A 21,145-nucleotide genomic window follows, 5' to 3' on the forward strand; every position below is an offset into this window, starting at 1 on the left:
CGTGCCAAGCCAACTTTTGACGATGTCAGCACTGGTTGGGAGCCTTTGCTCCAACTGAGCGTTCTTCCTGAAGCCCCTTCCCGCCCTTCAGCACCCCACCCGCTCGGTCCTGTGGTCTGGTCACGCACAGCTGCAGCACATCAGCAGGAAGCGGGGCCCCGCCTCCAGCCAAGGATGTAGTCACTGAGTGGCAACTTCACGACTTTTATTTGTGGTGCCTGTGCTTTGTCTCGAAAATACCTTCTCCCCCTGCCCCGGACGGTGGGCGGGGAGGGGGCCGCAAAAAATAGAAGACATCCCTCCCTATTGCACGCGGACCCTATATACAGGCCCGCCTGGCCGAGGCCGGCGGGGCTCTTGGCACATTCTCGGATCCCTGTTCTGGGGCGGGAGGGGTGGTGAGGGTGACATCACACGTGAGAGGGGGACCTCTGGGCGGCCACTCTGGTCCTGGTTCCTGGTCTCGGTGCTTCTTGGTCCTCGGTCCCTCCCGGGTCCCGCTCAGCCCCAGTCCCTGCTCAGCGACGTCCCCCTACCTGGCTCGGCCTCCCGCCTCCATCCCGGCCTCTGATGGCCCCCCCTTGGCTCCTGGGCTCTCTGTACTCCCCTCCCAGCCTGGAGGGCCCGAGGGGAGGTTATGGCTTCTCGGAGACTCCCCCGGGAGCCCTGTCACTCGTGCTCACGCGGGGGAAGGGGTGCGTGTGGCAGAAGCAGCTGTATAAATATGGGTGCAGGGGAGGGGCTCCTCCAGAGTCACTTGGAGAGTTTGCTGATGACGCGAATCAGGGCTGCGTTCTCATCCTTGAGCCTCTGGTTGTCAGCCCGGAGGTCGGACAGGGCCTGTGAGGTGGGAAGACGGGTCAGCCGGGTGGCCCTGGGCAGGCTGAACCCACGGCCCACCCTGGCTGGCTCTCTGCCCTCAGCTCCCCGCTAGCATTCACCTTCAGTTCCTCCTCCAGTTCGGCTGCCTTTCGCTCCAGGGCCCTGCGCTCCTGGAATAAACAGGGTAAGGTTGGACGGGGTGGGGAACTGGGGGGTCAAGTATGGCGGAGAGGGGCAAGCAAAGGGCAGAGGTCAATGCGGACCTCTTCCTCCAGACCATAAGGGCTCGTAAGGCCGGGACATATCTAGTCCCACCCTGACTAGCCTTACTCACGAATCTCTCCAGCTCCAAAAGGGCAGGCCTCTCTGCAAAGCGCTCCTGCTTCTGGGGAGGACAGAAAAAGAGCAGGGGTCAGACAAGCAGCCGCACGGCCACGGGCGTAAGGGGAAACCAGTAGAGCAGAGTAAAGACATCCGGGGCCGAGACTCGCTGCGGGCCCGAACCGCCCGGCCCTTCCGGGCCCGGGCCCCACCCCTGAGGTATTGGCCCCGCCCCCAGCCCCCTCAGTGGCCCAGACTCCTCCCCGCAAGGATCCCACCAGCCTTTCCGGGTCCCTCCGCCCTGGGTGCTCCGGATGGTCCTCCCTCCCGGAGACCCGGAGCCGGCACCCGCACCCTCGCCAACCCCCTCGCTTCCAAGGCCCCGGCTCCTCACCTGCGTGGCGCGCTCCAGCTCCACCTTGAGCTGCGCCAGCTGCAGGGTGGTCTCGGTCAGGGCCTCGCGAAGGCGCTCGTTCTCACTGCGCAGCTCGGCGTACAGCTGCGGGCCCAGGAGGGACAGGGCGTCAGGCTCGCCGGCAGAGACGCGGCAGGCTTGCGGGGGTGGGGTGGGTGGCTGCGGCCCGGCTGAGGCCGGAAGGGCGCAGAGTGCGCGGGTGGGTCAGGCAGGGCCCCTGGGCAGGGGGCGGCAGGGCAGGGATACAAAGCCAACTGACGGGGGCTCAGTTAACGGTGGGGTCGCGAACCTTCCTGAAGCCTCCGTCCGGCTCGTCCGGTTCCGGCTCTGGGTCTGGGTTGAGGTCCCGCTGCCTGCGGGATGAGGGATCGCCCTCGGGAGTGCTGCGGTGGGGGCGGGGAGGCCGTCATGGGGCGCCCACGGCCCCACGACAGCCCAGACCCGGCCTGCCCGCCCCATACCTGGTTTCTGGGCTGCGGTCGGCCGGCGCCGGCTCCGCCTCCTCCCCCTGCGGGCGGAGGTGGGGTTCAGCGGGGAGGGGAGCTGGGCCCGCCCCCAGGCCCACCCGCGGCCCGCCGGGCGCCACCCCTCACCTCGGCAGGGCCCCTCCACTCCTTGCCGACTCTGCGGGGCTCCCTGGCCGCCTGCGGCCCCTGCCCTTGCCCGTCGGGCGCCTCTGCTGGGGGAGGGGCAGGAATCAGCCCAATGCTGGACAAGGGGTCCCTGGGCCCGACCCCCAGGAAAACCGGACGCGGGTCAGGAGGACTACCTCCCAGAGACCAGCCTCACCTCTCTGGGCTGGGCCATCAGTGCTCTCGACCCCGGGGACTCGGGGTCGCCGGGAAGGGTCCTGTGGGGAGGGGCGGAGGTCAGAGAATGAGGGCATCTCTTCCCACCCACTGACCGATCACCTGACCCCTCTCACCAGGCTCTGCACGCTCGACTTCTCGGCCTCCGGGGCCTTTCCTGCAGCCTTCTCTGCTTCCTTCAGGTCCGTCAGGGTCACACCCTGCACGGGGAGTGGGCAGTCGGGGTGGAGGGGCCAGCCCCTTCAGGATGGAGTCCAGGCCCCTGGCCCCTCCTCCCTCAGACCGGGGTCCGTCCCCTCCCACACCTGCGTGGACCTCCGAGACTGGCGCATGAGGCGAGAGCGCGCTTTCCGCTGAGACTCAGACTCCTCGTCCCGCACTGGCATCTGGTAGGTCCTGAGTGAGGGGCCCGACTTCAGAGAGGGCTCCTCTGGACCCTGTCCTGTCCCATGGCCGACACTCCCAGGGGGAGTCGAGTTCGGCCAGAGGACCCTGGGACAAGCTCCCCCAGGTCCACCCCCACCAGCCCCGGGGCTCCTGGGTAACGCTGGGGTCTCGCCTCACCTCCGGCGGTCCCGGGAGTCCGCTGGAGGCGCTGCGGAGGCTACGGGGACATTGGGCTTCACCGGGGACTCGGGCTCGGGGGTCCTGGGGGGAGGAGTGGAGTTACCCAAGGGAGGAGGAGGCCTGGAGATCTCAGACCTGTGTGAATTCATTCAATCGGCAAGTATTACTCAAGCTCGCCTTACGTGGCGGGCACCCACACAAAGCAAGAAGCTAAGGAAACGAATAATCTCTGCCCCATGAGTCAGATCTGAGCAGAAACGATGCAACATGAACAGTCACCACAAGAAGACAGGGTCCCACAATGTCAAGAGGATAAAGTAGTCTGGGGAAAAACGAGCCAGGACCGGAGCCCGGAGGTATGCCCGCACGCTGTGGGGGTGCGCGCAGGGCGGGTGGTGGGCCTCCCAGAGAAGCTGACATTTAAACAGACCTGAGCGGGAGGAAGGAAGCCCTGTGGGTGTGAAGGGGGTTGGTCGCAGCGCAGGGCCAGAGTCAGAGAGGAGGGCAGGAGAGGGGGCAGGGGCCCCCGGGAAGCCAGAACACCGCAGCCTTGGGCGCTTTTACTTGCGGCACCAAAAGGGAAACTGAGGCCAGGAGTGGTGGGAGGCAGGGAGCGGACCCCAGAGAACCCCGGGTACAAGACAGGAACCCCGACCTGCCCCCCACCCCGGAGAGGCTGTCCCGCCGTACTCACGGGCAAGAGGGCTCCGGCACCTTCTGGGAGGGGGTTGGGGGGACTCTGGCAAGACGGGGCTCCCGGCCCTGCGGAGAGAGGAGACAGGCAGCTACTCTCCCTGCTGGGCAGGGTCTGCTCCCCGGGCCTCCCCCCAGCGCTCACCTGAGTGGACGCACCCTCCAGCCGCGAGGAGGACGCGGAGCGCTGCAGCCCGGCCCCCGGGGTGCCCTCAGCCCCGCGCCAGTCCGTGGGCCCCAGAGCCCCAGAGCTGCCAGTCTTCTGGAGGCCAAAGCGCCTGGAGAAGGGGGCCTCCTCGGGGGTCTGGAGAAGAGAAAGGTCTCTGTTACCACGACAGGGCCCTTCTTCTCAAGAATTTCACGTGCTGCCCCCAGAAGGCCCACAGCAAACTACCGCCGGGGACGGGAACAGCCAGGGAAAGGCCGCAGGAGCCCCAGAGGGTTCTGGGCCCGCGGTCTCCACCCCGTGGCCCTGACGCTAGGCTTGGGACAACCCCGCCCCACCCCCAGGCCCCCACTCACCACAGGGCTCCCAGGGCTACAGGGCGGTGGGGAGGAGACGCCGTTGAGGGCTCTGCATTCTGCAGGGGGTGGCTCTGTGGGGTGGGAAGACGGACACCTCAGAAGAAGCATCAGCCCCTCCTCATCCCTCAGACCCGGGGGTCCAGGCCCCCCGCCCCTCACCTGAGGGGGCTTCTTCTCCCTCGTCCTCGTCCCGGATGGGGGTGCCCCCTGCCCCCCCGGGCCGGCGCTCCTTGGACAGGTCCTGGAGGGAGATCTTCTCGCGGCTGCTCAGACGGCACACGGAGCTCCTGGTGGAAAGGGGAGGGTGGGTGCTGGGGCCCAAGCACTGGGGGCCTCCAGCCCACTTCCCACAGGGCGCCACCCCCTACCTTCGGTGTTTGCTGCTGGAGGGCCCCTGGGGCTCCGGGCCCCGGCTCTGGGCAGCTTCCTTTTGGTTCCGAAGCTGCAAGGGGGAAGGGGCTGCTGGGAAGGGGGCAGGACGGGCAGACCCTCCTGGGTCCCACACAGAGCTGTGCTGGGGGGTGGACCGGGTGCTTTGTGGACTCGTCTGCAGAGCGCCCTGGGTCTCCAGTGAGTACTCCTGGAGCCTCCGCCTCCGGGGACCCCCGGCACACCCGGACACAGCTGCCTCCCCCACGGCTGCTCTCGGCCAGTTCCGCCCGAGTCTTCACACCTGAGCCGACCCCACGGCTCCGCCTCTCCTCTCAGCAAACCTCAAGTGCTGCAGGTCCCCCAGAGGCCCCCAGGCTTCATCTGTGCCCTCAGCGCCCAGAAACCCTGCCTCACCCACTAACCCTCCGGGGGCCCCTGGCCCCCTCACGTGCTCCTGCCTGGCTTTCAAGGCCCTTTGGGGTCTGCCCCTGTCCCTGCCCCGCATCCCCCTCCGGGTACCATCTGGTTCCTCCCCCAGCCTCTGCACAGTGCGGCTCCCTCAACATGTGGGTGAGCCGCCCCTCCAGTCCACCAAGCCGAAACCACCACCTTCTCCCTCAATGTCGCCGCGGCCAAGCTTTAAACAGAGATCTGACCCGGGAGGCCTCAGATGATTCCTGCTACCTCAGAGCGCTATGAGACAGGTGGGTTCTGAATGCTTTGGGTCAGTAACATATACGCCACTCGTTGCACGACACGTGTTCCAGGTAACAGCCCGCGTAACTCATTTAGCGTGACCATTCACGCTGTTTAGTATTCTGCCCATTTTCCTGAGGCCCGGAGAGACTACCGGACTGGTCTGAGCTCACGCAGCAAATGAAGGGCAGAGCTGGGATTCAGATCCCAAATCCAGCCGTTTGCCCCTTCCTTCTGAGTTTTTCCAGTGACAAGGCCTGGCCCTGCGCTGGTGCGGGGACATCCCAGGGATGACCAGCTCCATCGGCACCCCGAGATGCCCAGCGGTGCCGCTGATCACAGCTCCCCGCTGGGCCCCGTCACTGGCTGGGGAAGGGCGGCTCCCCAGGTTCGCGGAGGCCCCCGGTCCTGACTGCAGATGGAGACTCACATCCTCCTGCTTCCGGGCCAGTTCCTCCAGCAGGCTCAGCACCTCCTCGTCCGCCAGGTCACAGGGACGCTGCCCCTGGGTGGGCAAGGGTTAGGGCAGGTGAGGAGTAGGCGGAGGTGGAGGCCCTCCCGCCCCGCGGCCCCCAGGAGCTAGGCCAGGCCCTCACCGCGTGGGTCAGCGAGTCCATGCCCCCGCCGTGCTCCGCCAGCAGGCGGCAGGCATCCTCCACACCCCAGTGGGCCGCGGCATGCAGGGGCGTCCAGCCGTCTCCGTCACGCAGCTCCGGGTCGTAGCCAGCCTGGAGGAGCAGCCTGGGGGCCGGGGAGGTCTGGGTTCAAGGGCCGAGACAGGGGCTCGGGGCTAGGGGCCATGGTCAGAACCAGCTGTGACAGGGCCGAAAACAGGCCTGGGCCTTGAGGCGCCCTTCACCAAGGAGACGCTTCTGCCACGGGCTCTGACCCCTCCCCAGCCTATCAGGTGGCCTCTGGGACCCTGCTCCCTGAACCTGCAGGGCTCAACTCCTGACACCTCCCCTGTGCTGGGACAGCCCCAGCGGAGGTGGAGGAGGGTGTTCCCCAGTGCCCAAGTGCAGAGAAAGGCTGAAACCCCCCAGGAGGGGCGGCGTGGGGGCGGCAGGGTTCCAGGAGCCCACTGGCTTGGGGCAGCGGTTCTCAGCCAGGACAACGCTGCCGCCAGGGGGCGTCTGGAGATGTTTCTGGCCGTCACAACGTAGGGGCAGTGCCGGGGGCACCAGTGGGTAGGCTGAGGATGCACCGAAACCTCCCACAACGCAGAGGACCGCCCCCCAGCAAGGACGGATCGGGACCAAACGCCAGTGCCAAGACGGAACCCCGGCTTAGAGGGTTCTTTCCCAGGAGATCACCACCACCATGGACCACTGGATCTGGAATCTCTGTCTCTCATAGCTAGGAATGGCCAGCTGAGTAGGGTCTGGCAAATGGGGATGTCAGCACTAAGTGTGTATATCACTTCTGGATTGTTCTCTTAAAAGAAACAGACATTCACTCCTTTGGCCCCCTTTCCTGCTGGCTGCCTGGGATGCAGATGCAATGGCAGGAGCTGAAGCAGCCACCTGAGACTCAGGAGGGGAAGTCACGGGCAGAAGAGGGCACAGCCTCCAGGGCTGGCCATGTTACCAGGCCTGACCATTCACAGTGTCCCATCCTCCTTGCCACAGGGATCAGCCCTGGGATAAACAGGTGCCCAGATAGTATAGGACCTGGGACTTTCACTGGAACTACAGAGGATGGGGCACCCTACCTCCAAATTAGAGGAGACAGCCAGGATATGAGCCCCAAGCTATCAGGGGTCATCTTAAGTTCCTTACTGGAAAACATTCCCTTCTTTTCCAGCCATTCCGTGCTGCCTGCGGAATCTCAGTTCCCTGAGCAGAGACTGAACTTGGGCCACAGCAGTGAAAGCCCAGAACCCTAACCACTAGACCACCAGAGAGCTCCCCCAGAAAACCTTCCTAAAAATTCATTAACACAGAAGTGAGCAGAGATAGAGGGATTCGCCGGAACTCCATTGTCATACTAAATACAAGGGGAGCCTGATAAGAAGCAGAACCAGCTACTCTGACAGGAAGGGGTGAGGCGGTCAGAAATGGGACAAGACTGATGTGGGGATGAGAGAAAGGGAGTGTACAGGGCAACAATTTAAAATATGTATGCACCAAATGACCTGGCCTTAAAATCCGTAACACAAAACACACAAAGACAGGGAGAAACAGGAAAGCCCCACAGGCGTAGTGAGACATTTTACCACATTTTATCACACTCTCTCACAGCAACTAACAGAAGCAGCAGATGGGAAAAGAAAGAATCACTAGGGATACAGAAGATTTAAACAGCATGAGTACAAAGTTGACCTAATAACCTATATACGGTGCTGTCCTTGACAACACACTTCTTTCCTGGCTGACACTGACTGGGGTGTGAAGCAAACCTTGACAGATCTCAAAAATTAGGACTCACAGAGAACCTGCTCTAGGACCACAGCGAGATTAAGCTGGGAAATGAGCACAGGTGGACTCAGGAAGTATGGAGGGTTCAGCTCCAGACAACCAGCTGGCTTTACTGCAATACAGCGAGTCATGTGAACTGCTCTTGTTTGCCAGTGCATGGAAAACTTAAGTCTATTAAGTGTGCAATAGCATTATGTGTGAAATAAAACCCAATGTACGTAACTTAAAAAATACTTTATTTTGCTAAAAAACGTTCACCGTCATCTGACAATGCAGGGCTGCTGCACATCTTCAATTTGTTAAAAAAGAAAAAGGAAAATACTATTGGCGAAGTGCAATTAGAGGAGGCATGGCTCTAATGAAACCGTGACTAGAAAACCCCGTATATTTGTAAATTAACAACATGCTTCTAAATGATCTCTGGGTCAAAGAAGATTACAAGCTGGAAACTGTCTTAAACTGAAGGGCAGTGAAAAGCCTGCACATCCAGACGTGGGTGCAGCTAAGGCTGTACTTGGAGGGAAACGCATGTCTTTACTGCACAGTGAGAAAGGGGCAGGAACAGACGAAACCCTCAGGAAGGCGTAAAACGGAGAGAAGGGACCAGGGCGCTGGGTGCGGGGGCAGGGGATGAGGCCCGGCTTACCTCATCACTTCGATGTAGCCCTTGGCGGCGGCCACGTGCAGGGCGGAGGCCCCCGTGCGGGGGTGCCGCGCCTCGGGCATGGCGCCCCCGTTCAGCCAGCACCTTGTGTCGTGAAGCAGCAATTCCTCCTCCGCCCGTTTGGCTGCCTCCACGTCCACACCTGGGAGGACCAGAAGCGGTAAGAGGTGGGGTACCCCCTGCGAGACCCAGGGCGGCACCTGGCCTGTGTGCTCCCTGGGGGCTCAGGGGAGCCGGGCCCCCCGAGAGACCCAGGGCGGCACCTGGCCTGTGTGCTCCTCGGGGGCTCAGGGGAGCCGGGCCCCCCGCGAGACCCAGGGCAGCACCTGGCCTGTGTGCTCTCCGGGGGCTCAGGGGAGCCGGGCCCCCCGCGAGACCCAGGGCAGCACCTGGCCTGTGTGTGCTCCTCGGGGGCTCAGGGGAGCCGGGCCCCCCGCGAGACCCAGGGCGGCACCTGGCCTGTGTGCTCCCAGGGGGCTCAGGGGAGCCGGGGTCAGCACTGTCACTTCCCAAGCGTGCAGCCGTGGACTGCACTGGGGGTCCCTGCTGGGGGCTGGGGGATCTCGGGTCTCACCTCCCCTTTCACTACTGATACGGCCCTTAGCCCGGCATCTTCCTGTGTTTTGTCACCTTCATCACTCACAAGAGGACAAACCAAGCAGAAGCCACTGAGGACACCCAGGCCACTGGGGCGACAACACCCTCACCAGCCACCCCCTGCGCCATCTGGGGAGGGGCCAGCATGCTTCCTCTCGTCGGTTTCAGGAAAAGTGCTCTGAACTCACCGACGAGAGGGCAAGGGGAAGCTTTACATGAAACAGAAGTCGATTCTGGATCGAAAACAGGCAGCCCTGTTGAGGGCGCAACAGTCCCTTCCAACCGTCACGGAGAATCTGTGGTTTGCCCATTAAGAGCGGTCAAGATGGCAGTCAGAAATGGGCATCTCCTCTAAGGGCTGTGTGCTCCTCCTGGGAGCTTTGTTCCTGTCTGCTATTTTTCCCACTGCGGAACTGCTCACTTGCCCACGTGCAGCCGAGGACGGAGCCATCCTGCATGTGGTCGGCAGCCGTGCAACCACGGAGCAGCTGCTGAGCCAGGCTGCAGACCGCCAACATGCAGGATTTCAAAGCGTAGAAAGAACGTGCAGCAGCTCACGAATAGTTCCTTACACTGATTGCACACAGAAATGACAATGCCCTGGACGTTCGGATTAAGTAAACCATGTTCCTAAAATGAACCTCACCTGTTTCTGTTTTTTTAAAGTGTCTTCCTGTAAATCCTTGATTATGCGTGTGGCTGCCTCTGGCTTCCCACTGGACAGTGCGGGCAGAGAAGCGCGTACTCGGCGCTTGGCTCACAGCAGTACCAGGGGGCCCCGGAGCTAACAGCCTTCACGAATTTGCTTTCAGGAGCAGGAACCTTGGCACACCCTTACTACAAGGTTGTAAACCCTGCCCCAGGCTATGCAGGGGCCCCAGTCCATGGAGGGGCCCCAGTTCGTCCAGGTCTGGCAGCTGGGCACTGGGACTAAACTCCGCTGGGATTGCCTCAGGGTGCCCTGGCTGAGGGACTCCCAGGGGAACTATTCCAGGAAGGTCTGGCTGGTGAGGGCTCACCCGCAGGCCAGGAAAGTACCCGGGACTCAGAGACCCAGCCCCTCCCGCCCGACCTCCTTAAAGGGAATCACCTACATTCAGTCCTATTATAGACACAGGCGCCTGGCGGGCAGGGAAAGGCAGGGTTTGCAGACCTTCTTCTGCAGCCACAGTTAGTGTCCTGCCTGTTCAAAGGCATCCTTCTGCAGTTTTGCGTTTTGTGGAGATTCGCCCGTGTTTATTAACAGAACTCCTGATGGAGGGGGGCAAACCAGCATCTGTGCATGCAGGCAAGCTGTTCAGTTCACACAGGTTTATCTATTTCACCAAACGTGCGATTCAGTGGCTTTTAGGACATTCACTATGTGCCGCCATCAACCCTATCTATCTGTACCTGAACTTTCTCATCACCCCAAAAGGAAACCTCTTACCCCATCAAGCAGTCCCTGCCCAGAGCCTGATAACCACTAACCCACTTCCTGACACTGTGGATCTGCCTCTTCTGGACACAGCCTATGTCTGTAAATAAAGTTTTAATGGCTAATGTCCACACCCACTCTTTTGCATATCCCCCTGGCAGTTTTCCCTATCACAGATCACTCTTCTACAGAGTACTGATTGATCTCTTCTGGATTTGGCGTTGGCCCACCCTCACCCTCTCAACTGAATGAGGAGCTCCCTCAGAATACATCCATCTGAATGCAGAGTTCCAAAGAATAGCAAGGAGAGATAAGAAGGCCTTCCTAAGTGATCAATGCAAAGAAAGAGAGGAAAACAACAGAATGGGAAAGACTAGAGATCTCTTCAAGAAAATTAGAGACACCAAGCGTACATTTCATGCAAAGACGGGCTCAATAAAGGACAGAAACAGCGTGGACCTAACAGAAGCAGAAGATACTAAGAAGAGATGGCAAGAACACACAGAAGAACTGTACAAAAAAGATCTTCACGACCCAGATAATCACAATGATGTGATCACTGACCTAGAGCCAGACATCCTGGAATGTGAAGTCAAGTGGGCCTTAGCAAGCATCACTATGAACAAAGCTAGTGGAGGTGACGGAATTCCAGTTGAGCTATTTTTCAAATCCTAAAAGATGATGCTGTGAAAGTGCTGCACTCAATATGCCAGCACATCTGGAAAACTCAGCAGTGGCCACAGGACTGGAAAAAGTCAGTTTTCATTCCAATCCCAAAGAAAGGCAATGCCAAAGAATGCTCAAACTACTTCACAACTGCACTCATCTCACACGCTAGTAAAGTAATGCTCAAAATTCTCCAAGCCAGGCTTCAGCAAAACATGAACCGTGAACTTCCAGATGTTCAAGCTGGAGTTAGAAAAGGCAGAGGAATCAGAGATCAAATGGCCAACATCCTCTGGATCATCAAAAAAAGCGAAAGAGTTCCAGAAAAACATCTACTTCTGCTTTATTGACTATGCAAAGCCTTTGACTGTGTGGATCACAACAAACTATGGAAAATTCTGAAAGAGATGGAAATAACAGACCACCTGACCTGCCTCCTGAGAAATCTGTATGCAGGTTAAGAAGCAACACTTAGAACTGGACATGGAACAGATTGGTTCCAAATAGGAAAAGGAGTACGTCAAGGCTGTATATTGTTACCCTGCTTATTTAACCTGGAGAAGGAAATAGCAACCCACTACAGTACTATTGCCTGGAAAATTCCATGGATGGAGGAGCCTGGTAGGCTATAGTCCATGGGATCGCAAAGAGTCAGACACGACCGAGCGACTTCACTTCTTCTTCTTATTATTAACTTAGATGCAGAGTACATCATGCAAAATGCCGGGCTGGATGAAGCACAAGCGGAATCAAGATTTCCGGGAGAAATATCAATAGCCTCAGATATGCAGATGACACCAGCCTTACAGCAGAAAGTGAAAAAGAAATAAAAAGCCTCTTGATGAAAGTGAAAGAGGAGTGAAAAAGGTGGCTTAAAGCTCAACATTCAGAAAACTAAGATCATGGCATCTGGTCCCATCACTTCATGGCAAATAGATGGGGAAACAGTGGAAACAGCGGCTGACTTTATTTTTCTGGGCTCCTAAACTACTGCAGCCATGAAACTGAAAGACGCTTGCTTCTTGGAAGAAAAGCTATGACCAACCTAGACAGCATATTAAAAAGCAGACACATTACTTTGCCAACAAAGGTCAGTCTAGTCAAAGCCATGGTTTTTCCAGTAGTCATGTATGGATGTGAGAGCTGGACCATAAAGAAAGCTGAGCACTGAAGAATTGATGCTTTTGAGCTGTGGTATTGGAGAAGACTCTTGAGAGTCCCTTGGACTGCAAGGAGATCAAACCAGACAATCCTAAAGGAAATCAACCCTGAATATTCATTGGATGGACTGATGCTGAAGCTCCAATACTCTGACCACCTGAACAGAAAAAAAAGAGCTGACTCATTTGAAAAGACCCTGACGCTGGGAAAGAGTGAAGGCAGGAAAAGAAGGGGGCAAAAGAGGATGAGATGGTTGGATGGCATCACTGAGTCGATGGACATGAGTTTGAGCAAGCTCTGGAGTTGGTGATGGACAGAGAAGCCTGGCGTGCTGCAATCCATGGGGTCGCAAAGATTTGGACAGGACTGAGCGACTGAACTGACAGCCTCTCAACACTGGGAAGCTCGACGGGGAGGGTGCCATTGGGTGACCTAGGAGTGGAACTGCTGGAGCACTGGGAGTGAGGATCTCCAGCTACAATCCGTGCCGTCCGTCTAGCTGTTCACACAGAGGATGGAAACACCTCCATGCCGTCCGTCTAGCTGTTCACACAGAGGCTGGAATCACCCGTGTGCCTGCCAGCCAGAGAAAAGAGCGCCGTGGCTGGGCCTCGCCAGGACTGGAACTGCCTGTCAAAGCTGCCCACCTCTGAGAGTAACCAGCCAGCATCCCTGTCCTAATGTTGGGATTCCTTCCAGCCCAAGTCTCTGTGGGTCTGACCGTAGCCCTTCTGAGCAAACTGGCCAGGAGGTCCTGGGCTCGGGCCGACCCCTGCGGCCCAGGCTGTGAGCAGTGTCTGGGGAGGGGCTGTCGCTTGGAGCTGCCAGCGTCCAGGCCCCCTCTCTGCTTGTCCTCACCCCTGCGCTCACCCGATGTGGCTCCAACATGAGGAGCCCACAGCCTGGCTCCACAGGCAGCTGCGTCACCAGGCCTGACCATCCTTCTTGCCACACGACTGGCTCAGGGCAGGCTGTGACCAGGGTGGCCCTAAGGACAGAGGGCTGGGGCTGGGGCTGCTGAGAAGTCTAGTTCCAGTTCCGCCGGGGTGTCAGCCTGCACTGCTAGGAGCCACACTAAGTGCCTCACCGAGAGAACCAGCCTAGGAGTGAAGCCAGCACAGAGCTCAGCAGGGAGATGGGAGAAGGCTTTCAACTGTGTCTGCACCCCGGATCAAGCCACGCCTGAAGTCCACATAACTCCTAGACTTCAGTTACAGAGGCCCATGAATTGTCTTCCTCTTAAAAGTGTGGTAAAGCACAGATTCTGCCCACCACAGTCCACTGAGGCCTCATGTCAAGACAGGCACCGTGGAGCCACATCACCGAGGCCTCCGGATTTCAGAGGCAGCTGCGCCCCACCCCCAGCAGTGCAGCGGACAGTCTTCCCAGTAACATCACAGGCCTTTGTGCCTGGTCGGTCCTACAAGCCAACCGCCCCCCCCACCCCCGCGACCTTCAGCCCGCAGGAGGGGCACAACGGGTCACTGTGAGAAGGTGATCAGAGCTCTGGGCAATTCCGGCAGGAACACACAGGAGGCCTGAGAGATCACCCGGCCCGGTGGCCTCCAAGCATCGCCCTGCAGGCTGCTTTTTAACAACAAAGGGAAGAAGACGCCTCCATAGCAGAGTCACCTTGGCGTCCTCTGAATGAGGCTCAAGGTTAACATCACCAATAACAGGGCGGACGGAGTTGTCTCCCTGCAGAACTTGCTGGCAAGTTCCTGCCAAACCTGCAGAACTGACAGAGCAGTCAGGTCCAGGCTGAGGGGCCATGTAAACAGGGGAGGGGTGAAGGCTGGTGCGGGCGCAGGCGGGGCCGGGGGAGGGAAACTGGGCAGGTCCACCCCCGCGGACAGGGAGGGCGCACAAGCAATCACAACAAGAAGCTGGAAACCCGGAGTCCACACTTCAGGATTCCACTTACGGAAAATGTCCAGGATGGGCAAACCCCCCACACAAAGCCCACGGGTGGCCCCCAGGGCTGAAGGGGGAGGGGAGGTTGGGGGTCACAGCCCAGGGCTCGGGGTTTCTTTGGGCCTGATCAGAATCATCCAAACTCAATGTGCTCACGGACACATAAGCTTTAGTATGACTACGCTAAAAAGACAAAACAAAACACGAGCCCGCACGTGTCTAAAGGGTGAAGAAAGCGCACACTCGGACACTGTATCTACACGAAACTGCTGAAAACCCTGGTGAGCCTCAGCGGAGGCTGCCCTCATCGGACTGCTAGTGAAACCCGGCTCAGCGTGTGAAGTTGTCCAGGTGAAAACGTGGAGAAGCGGAGGCAGGAAAAGCCCGGTTCTGTCTCTGCTTCGCTTCGCTCCCTACATCTGAAGCAAACCAAGGCTCCGGAACTCGGCTCGCCCACCAGCGCCTCGCGCCCCGCGGGATTCCTGCGGCCACCAACACCTGCCCAGGGCGGAGCCTCGTCCCTCCCAACCCGAGCCAAGCTGGGAATCGCCTGGGACACCCGGCCGTTCTTCAGCAGCCTCCCCACGCCTCCCCCATGGCCCTCCAGACCCCCTGGCCCCACGCTCACACCTCCTCACAGATGCGGCGCGGCCACCACACCCACTCGGAGGAGCAGATGGTCACCCAGAAACCACGCTGGTGACGGGGCGAGGGTGCTCACCATCTCCCACCTGTGGCCCCCCCAGCGAGTGGTGCCGGGCGAGTCCTCCCCACGGTCTAGTCATCAGCGACTGTGAGAGGGAGCGCGGGAAGGTGGGCGCCTATTACAAGTCACACAGGCTCCCCCTAGAAAACTGAGCGTGGCCAGGCAGGGAGTTTAGGGGGTCCTGGGCCCCCTATTAAGGACCCTGGGGCGCAGTGATCCTGAGTACAGCAGACCAGACCCCCAGAAGACTCAGCATTCCTCACTGCCCCCCACCCCTCAGCACAACTCCTGTGCTCAGTTTCCTCAGTCACCCCGAGATGAGCCAAACGCTGCCTCAATTACTTCTTCTCGGTTAAACGGTCCAGGCCACACTGAGACCCTGGGGTCCGGGTCCTTGGCAACAGAGGCCCCAGCGGCAGGAGCCCTGCGCCCCGCCCCAGGCCCACCTCGGCGGGCAATCTCCGCCTTCAGCAGCGCCTCCATGGCATCGGACTCGGCCAGGTCCAGAGGCAGGTCCCCGTCACTGTTGACTGCAGCGATGTTGGCCCCGTGGCTCAGGAGGTACCTGGGGAGGCAGGGGCGGGCCGCGGTCAGGACGGAGGGGTCCGGGCCCCACGCCCAGCGGGCCGCCCACCCTCCCCGCCTCACCTGGCAATGTCCAGGTAACCGCAGGAGGCGGCCACGTGTAGGGGCGTCCAGCCCTCATTGTCCGCCTGGTTCACCGTGGCGCCCTGCTCCACCAGGAAGCGCACCACCTCAAGGTTTTCGTCGATGCAGGCCTGGGGGGGTGTGGCAGGGGGTCACCCTCACCATCCCGGACCCCTCTGCGTGCCTGGCAAGGCAGGACCCCGCCAGGGCCTCAAGGGGGACCCAGGGCCGACCGGGCAAGGATCCGGAGGAAGACCCCAAGGGTCCTGGAAGGCACCATGTCCGCGGGACCCTCCCAGCCCTGCAGAGCCTGGCTTCCCGGTGGCCACGCCAGGCAGGCCTCTGGGGCTCACTGGTGACCGTGAGAGGAGGAGCTGGCCAGAGAGGAGAGGAGCTGTAGGGATCCCGAACCATGCCTGTTCACGAGACGCACCCCAGTCACCACGGAGGATGGGCCCCCAGAACTGAACCCAAGGGAAGAGACCCAGGCTCTCCTCCTCAGACCCAGCAGACTCTCCAGGAGAGCTGACCACAGCCCTGCCGTGTCCCTGGTGGGAAGACAGCAGACCCTGGGGCCCAAGGCCATGCGGGGCTGCTAGGGTCACCAGGTCCCTGCGAACCTGGGAGGGGGCGGGGCAGTGGTGAGGGTCCCGGGCAGGATCCCAACACTGGGAGAGACGGCTGAGAGAAGGTGCGCCCAGGCCTGGGGCCTGAGAAGAGGCACAGGGTGCCCCATCATGGGGCGTCCACGGGCACCTTCCCCACTCCAAGGGCTGTCAGGGTCTTCTCTGATGGAAGAAGAGATCCCAGCACCAGGAGACCAAAGCCCTCGCCGGTGCCGCACAGCAGGCCAGGGTGAGAAAGGGTTTCGCCCGGGACGCGTGCGAACACGGAGTGGGCACTGGGCCTGAGCAGCGCTGAGGGACAGGAGTGGACCTGGCCTCCCGGGTTCTCAGGGGAGATTAGCCTCCGACTCCCTCACCTCTCCACGGCTAGTTGCCTGGAGCAGGGGGAGGAAGCTACGAGGGCCAAGAGCATGAAGTCATGGAAACTCAGGCTGCAAAAGGGGGGCCACACATGCCCTGGGAACGGGATGAACTCTGGGCGCCGTTTATTTCCACCCGTTGCCATGGTGATGAGAGGGGGGGCAAGGAGGGAGACAGGCCTTTCCCTTTCAAGGACCTGGACGGGCACAGGCATCCGTGCGAAAGATGCCTGCGGCCTGGGCGCCAGGGACCAAGAATCCAGGCCCCGCCCTCCTCCTCAGACCTGGGGGTCCAGGCCCCCCGCCCCTCCCCCCTCAGACCCAGGGGACCTAGACTCTCCGACCCCCTCCCTATTTACACCTAAGAATCCTGGTTCACAGTCTTTCCTATCCCAGACCCCAGTCACTAATTACCAGGTAATCTGGGGATGAGGCAGCCTATACTGGCCTTGTCACCTTGTCGAGGGGTAGGGCTGGGATGTGAGACCTCCTGGGGTCACAGCCAGAGCAGGGAGCTGACGCCAGGGGACCTGCTCCAGGGGGAACAGAAACCACGGCTGCCGGACTCACCCAGACAACATGAGCGACTATCCCGCCTGCCTGTCCGGGGGTTTCCTGGGACCTGGGACTTTCGGAGCTAAAAACGAGGCCAGTCTTGGGCAAGCTGGCACAAGCTGGTCAGCAAACACCCAGACCTGACCCAAAGCCCCGCTGGGTGACTCCCCCTCTCTGCGCCTCGGATGGATGCCCTAATCCCCTCCAGGCCTCTGGCAGAGCCGTGGCGAGTGAGTTCCTCTCGCCTATAGCAGGAAGGCGAGAGGGACCCCACTGACTGACAGGGGTGGCCTTCTGCGGGGCAGGGTCTGGGCCAAGGGACAGGCTGGGGAGCGCAGCCCAGCCTGAAAGGCAGGGCCAGGAACGCCTTCAGAAAGGTCCCGGGGAGCCGGGGCAGGGACAGCGGTGCAGGAAAGGGACTCGGAAACCTGAGGCCCCTGCCCCGGGCATGTCAAGTTCTGAGACCCTGTGAGGCCTCAGGAAGGGGGACCCTCCTCTAGAGGGAGGAGGGTGACCCAGAGAACACTGCGGCCTCTGCAGGGCACGGGCCTGGGGGTGCTGGGGTGGGGCGAGGGGGTGAGAGACGGCACCTGGACCAAGGGCTGAAACCGCCAACTGGACATCAGGTACTTCCTGCAGGGTGTCCCTGCCAGCCCATTCGCAGGCAAGACGCCTGAGGCGCAGAGAAAAGACTCGCATTCGAAGCCACTCACTTGAGGAGCCGAGATCAGAACTCAGGACTGGCCTACCCTCCTGAGCTGCAGTTCCTCCTGGGAACCTGGCACATGGGCCCCTTCCGGCTCCTCCCCAGCCCCCTGCTCCCTGCCCAGGTTCCCTTCCCTGGGTCCTCTCTGGGTCCCAAAGTAACCAAACCCCAGGGGTTCTGGCAGGGAAGAGAGGGCTGGGGACTGGACCAATTTGAGGCGACTAGGAGGGAGACAGCCTCGGGGACAGGGGGTCCTCTGTGAACTGTGCCTGATGGCCCCACTGAAGAAAGGGGGTGGGGGGTCACAGGAGCACCCCGAACCAGAGAGAACCCTGGTAGTGGGGCCTATGGTGGGCCTGGTTCTGGAACAGAAGCAGCTCGAAGGCAGCGGTTAGCGCATCTGGGGAAGCCACGAGGGCCCAGGCTGTGGACAGAGGGGAGTAACCTGGCTCTGGATCTCTTGAGAAGGTGACAAGATCGGGGCTGGGAGAGACGACACACTCTGCAGGAGGGGGGCGCTGCCCAGATCCACAGGAGGGTATCCGGGCAGAGAATGCAAGGTGACCAGAGGATAGAGAGGCGGTCCAAAGCCAGGAAGAGGTGGGTGCTTCGAGTCTGCCCAGAAAAAAAAGGGGGGTGTGATGATGCAGACCTGGCCAAAGCAACAGGAGAGAGAGGGAGAGAGGAGGTTCCTGGAGGAGAAACACCCCTGAGAGAAGGCCTTGCCTTGGGAGGCAAGAGGTGGCACAGCCCGAGAAGGAGAAATGACGGAGGACATGAGGGTGAATGGGGGCAGGGGAGACGGCCTGAGCTGATCCGGGCAAGGGAAGCACTCACTTCAGGAGTACAGAGCCTCGAAGGTGGGGGCTCAGGAAAGAACACCCTTAGATAGCAACAGATGGCACGGGCCGGGGATGACAGAGGTGGCCCCACGCAGAGAGGCCGGGCGGCAGGGAGAGCACAGGCAGGGAGGACGGCGATGCTATGCTGCTGGGGGTGGAAGGGTGGGGCACTGGTACCTATGGGGGAACAGGAGGCACCGGTGGGGCTGCAAGGGGCACAGACTCAGGAAAGAGGCAGGCCCAGCACTAGATGGCAGAGTCGAGGTGGCACGGATGGCGATCGCACGGGCGAGACTAGCAGAGAGCCCCCAAGGTCGGGAAAGAGCACCGCGAAGTGACAAGACAGGGATGCACCGAGCTGAGGCCGGCAGCGACGGTTCGGGGCCAGGGAAAGGGCGGCTCAGAATGGCAAAAGCCAACGTCAGCTCCAGAGGCTCAGGGTCGGGAGAGGGGAGCCCCAGGTGGGACGGAAGGGAAAGGGGGACGGCTCAGAGCAGGGCCGGCCGGGGTGCCTCCGGGCAGGGGAGGGAGGGTGCTCCGGGCGGCGCAGACCCGGGCGCTGACCTGGTGCAGGGCGCTGATGCCGTCGGCGTTGGTGGAGTCGAGCACGGCGCGGGCGGGCGGCGGGGCGGCGGGGTCCAGCTCGGCGCCGGGGCCGGGGTCGGCCGCGCGCAGCATCAGGCGCGCCTCGTCCAGGTCGCCGCCCGCGCAGGCCGCCAAGAACTCAGCGGCGCGCTCGAAGCGCACGGTGCGGGCGCGCCGCTCCCCGGGGCCCGGCTCGGCGCCCGCCCGCGCCCCCCACTGCCGCAGCTGCTCCCGCCGCCGCTCGCGGGCCGCTGCTGCCGCCGCCCCGGGGCCCGCCCCGGGGCCGTCCTCATCCGACATCGCGCCGCCCGCCCGCCCGTGAGCGAACGAGCGAGCGAGCGAGCGCCAAGGACCGAGCCCCAAGTGCCGCCGCCGCCGCCACCGCCCGCCCCCGGGCCGCCGGGAACTGCCGCCAGCCCCGCGCCGCCCAAGGATCTACCGGCCCCCGCCCGGCGCGCAACGTCACCACGCCGCCCCGGGGCGCGCTGGGAAATGGAGTCCGCAGCCGGGAGAGGTCGTGGCAACAGCCTCAGAGAAGGCCGCGGGGCGGAGTGGAGTGGAGTCCACAAGCGGAAATCTGTCTCGGCCACATTCCGGCCTCGATCTGCCCCGAGGTACACTGGGAAATTCGCGGCTCAGCGGTTTCAAAAGGAAATCTGAGTAAGAGGATGCCCCCTGGGGGTGCTGGGAAATGGAGTCTAAAGGCCGGAGATGTGCCCCGGGGCATGTGGGAAATGTAGTTCAGAGTATCAAGGAACCCAAGCGGGAAACGGACTTGATAGCCCGGGAGTCCTAAAAAATACAGAACTAATTTTTCCATACACCTTACCGCTTTCCTCATACCATGTGATTTACTTATTTTGGGTTTGTTTTATCCCTTCAACTAGAAATAAGCCCCAGGAGAACAGGGATTTTTGTCGTCTGTGTGCATCCCTGTTCCCATTGCCAAGACCTAATAAAACGCGATCGGGAACAGTATTTTGAATGAATGAATAAATGAATGGATTCCCTAGGTCCTGAGAAACGCCAGATACCATGGGAAATTGAGTCCGCAACCCTTACACCAAGAAAATCCCTGGGTGACCGCCTAGGGCACCTTGGGAAGTAAAAATTACGGTACAAAGGTCACGGCAATCGGCCGCTGGGCACGCTGGGAAACGTAGTACTGGGGGCCACGACCCTAAAGGCACGGTTGGTCCAAAGCACCCCCAGTCCCTGATGGAACCCCTGGATTACATCAGAAAGGGAACCCAAGAGGCAGGGTCCGCAATAACAGCTCCTCAGAGCCTTCACCGGCCCTCCCCTCTATTTGCTACCATCTTGGGACGTGGAGCAGGCTGGGAAATGTAGTCCGGGCTGTTCGTCCTCGCAAGCCATGCTGGGATTTGTAGTCCAAGGCGAGGACTTTTTATGGACGTGGAGGGCGGGTTGACTCATACATAACATCATAAAGCACGATGTGAGCCTCATCTTAAGTACTCTGCACCTTAATCCTCATTGGGAAGGAAGCAAGCACTCCGAAACCAGAGAAAAGACCTATACAAATCACAAAGCTGCTACTGCTGCTAAGTCGCTTCAGTCGTGTCCGACTCTGTGCGACCCCATAGATGGCAGCCCACCAGGTTTCTCCGTCCCTGGGATTCTCCAGGCAAGAACACTGAAGTGGGTTGCCATTTCCTTCTTCAATGCATGAAAGTGAAAAGTGAAAGTGAAGTCGCTCAGTCGTGTCCAACTCTTAGCAACCCCATGGGCTGCAGCCTACCAGGCTCCTCCGTCCATGGAATTTTCCAGGCAAGAGTACTGGAGTGGGTTGCCATTGCCTTCTCCGAAAATCACAAAGAATGGCTCTGAAATACAGAGGCAAGAGTTCTGTTTTCCAAGGAATGTCAGATCAGCTCTACCCACTTTAAAGTTCTTGGGCCTGTGCTAAGAAATAAACTACAGATCCTGTGAAGTCTGGAGACCACTGGGATGGATACAAAAGGGATAGCAGTTGGGGTGGCTTTGGGGATATGTAGTCCTTCAATCCCACACTTCCCATTCAACGTATACACCCACCTTC

The 21,145-nt window shown here is 60.5% G+C and overlaps 1 protein-coding gene and 1 long non-coding RNA gene across 7 annotated transcripts; one reads left to right on the plus strand and one right to left on the minus strand.

Annotated features, from left to right (window-relative positions):
* Positions 1-188: 188 nt before the first annotated feature.
* Positions 189-19,482, minus strand: PPP1R12C (protein phosphatase 1 regulatory subunit 12C). 5 transcript variants are annotated; one of them, XM_027514709.1, is made up of 22 exons: positions 19,063-19,482; positions 15,411-15,541; positions 15,209-15,327; positions 8,284-8,443; positions 5,817-5,961; positions 5,651-5,725; positions 4,521-4,594; positions 4,312-4,439; positions 4,150-4,223; positions 3,773-3,931; positions 3,629-3,696; positions 2,932-3,015; positions 2,673-2,763; positions 2,484-2,567; positions 2,348-2,408; positions 2,152-2,237; positions 2,020-2,066; positions 1,848-1,941; positions 1,538-1,642; positions 1,148-1,207; positions 942-992; positions 189-840 (listed from the first exon to the last, which is right to left on the minus strand). In XM_027514709.1, the coding sequence occupies exons 1-22, from the start codon at positions 19,381-19,383 to the stop codon at positions 754-756; spliced, it is 2,304 nt and encodes a 767-aa protein (XP_027370510.1). In that variant the 5' UTR covers positions 19,384-19,482; the 3' UTR covers positions 189-753. The 5 variants fall into 5 exon arrangements, with proteins under 5 accessions (XP_027370510.1, XP_027370509.1, XP_027370507.1 ...); XM_027514708.1 differs by having other exon boundaries at positions 1,157-1,207; positions 2,152-2,234; positions 2,932-3,069; XM_027514706.1 differs by having other exon boundaries at positions 2,152-2,234; positions 2,932-3,069.
* LOC113875966 lies at positions 2,668-7,859 on the plus strand. Of its 2 annotated transcripts, XR_003506367.1 has the most exons (4): positions 2,668-2,756; positions 3,180-3,290; positions 5,063-5,228; positions 6,347-7,859. It is a non-coding gene; the product is annotated as an uncharacterized LOC113875966 (long non-coding RNA). The 2 variants fall into 2 exon arrangements; XR_003506366.1 differs by lacking the exon at positions 6,347-7,859 and having other exon boundaries at positions 5,063-5,474.
* Positions 19,483-21,145: the final 1,663 nt, after the last annotated feature.

This window comes from Bos indicus x Bos taurus, chromosome 18, assembly GCF_003369695.1.
Source record: "Bos indicus x Bos taurus breed Angus x Brahman F1 hybrid chromosome 18, Bos_hybrid_MaternalHap_v2.0, whole genome shotgun sequence".
Classification (NCBI taxonomy): Eukaryota; Metazoa; Chordata; class Mammalia; order Artiodactyla; family Bovidae; genus Bos; species Bos indicus x Bos taurus.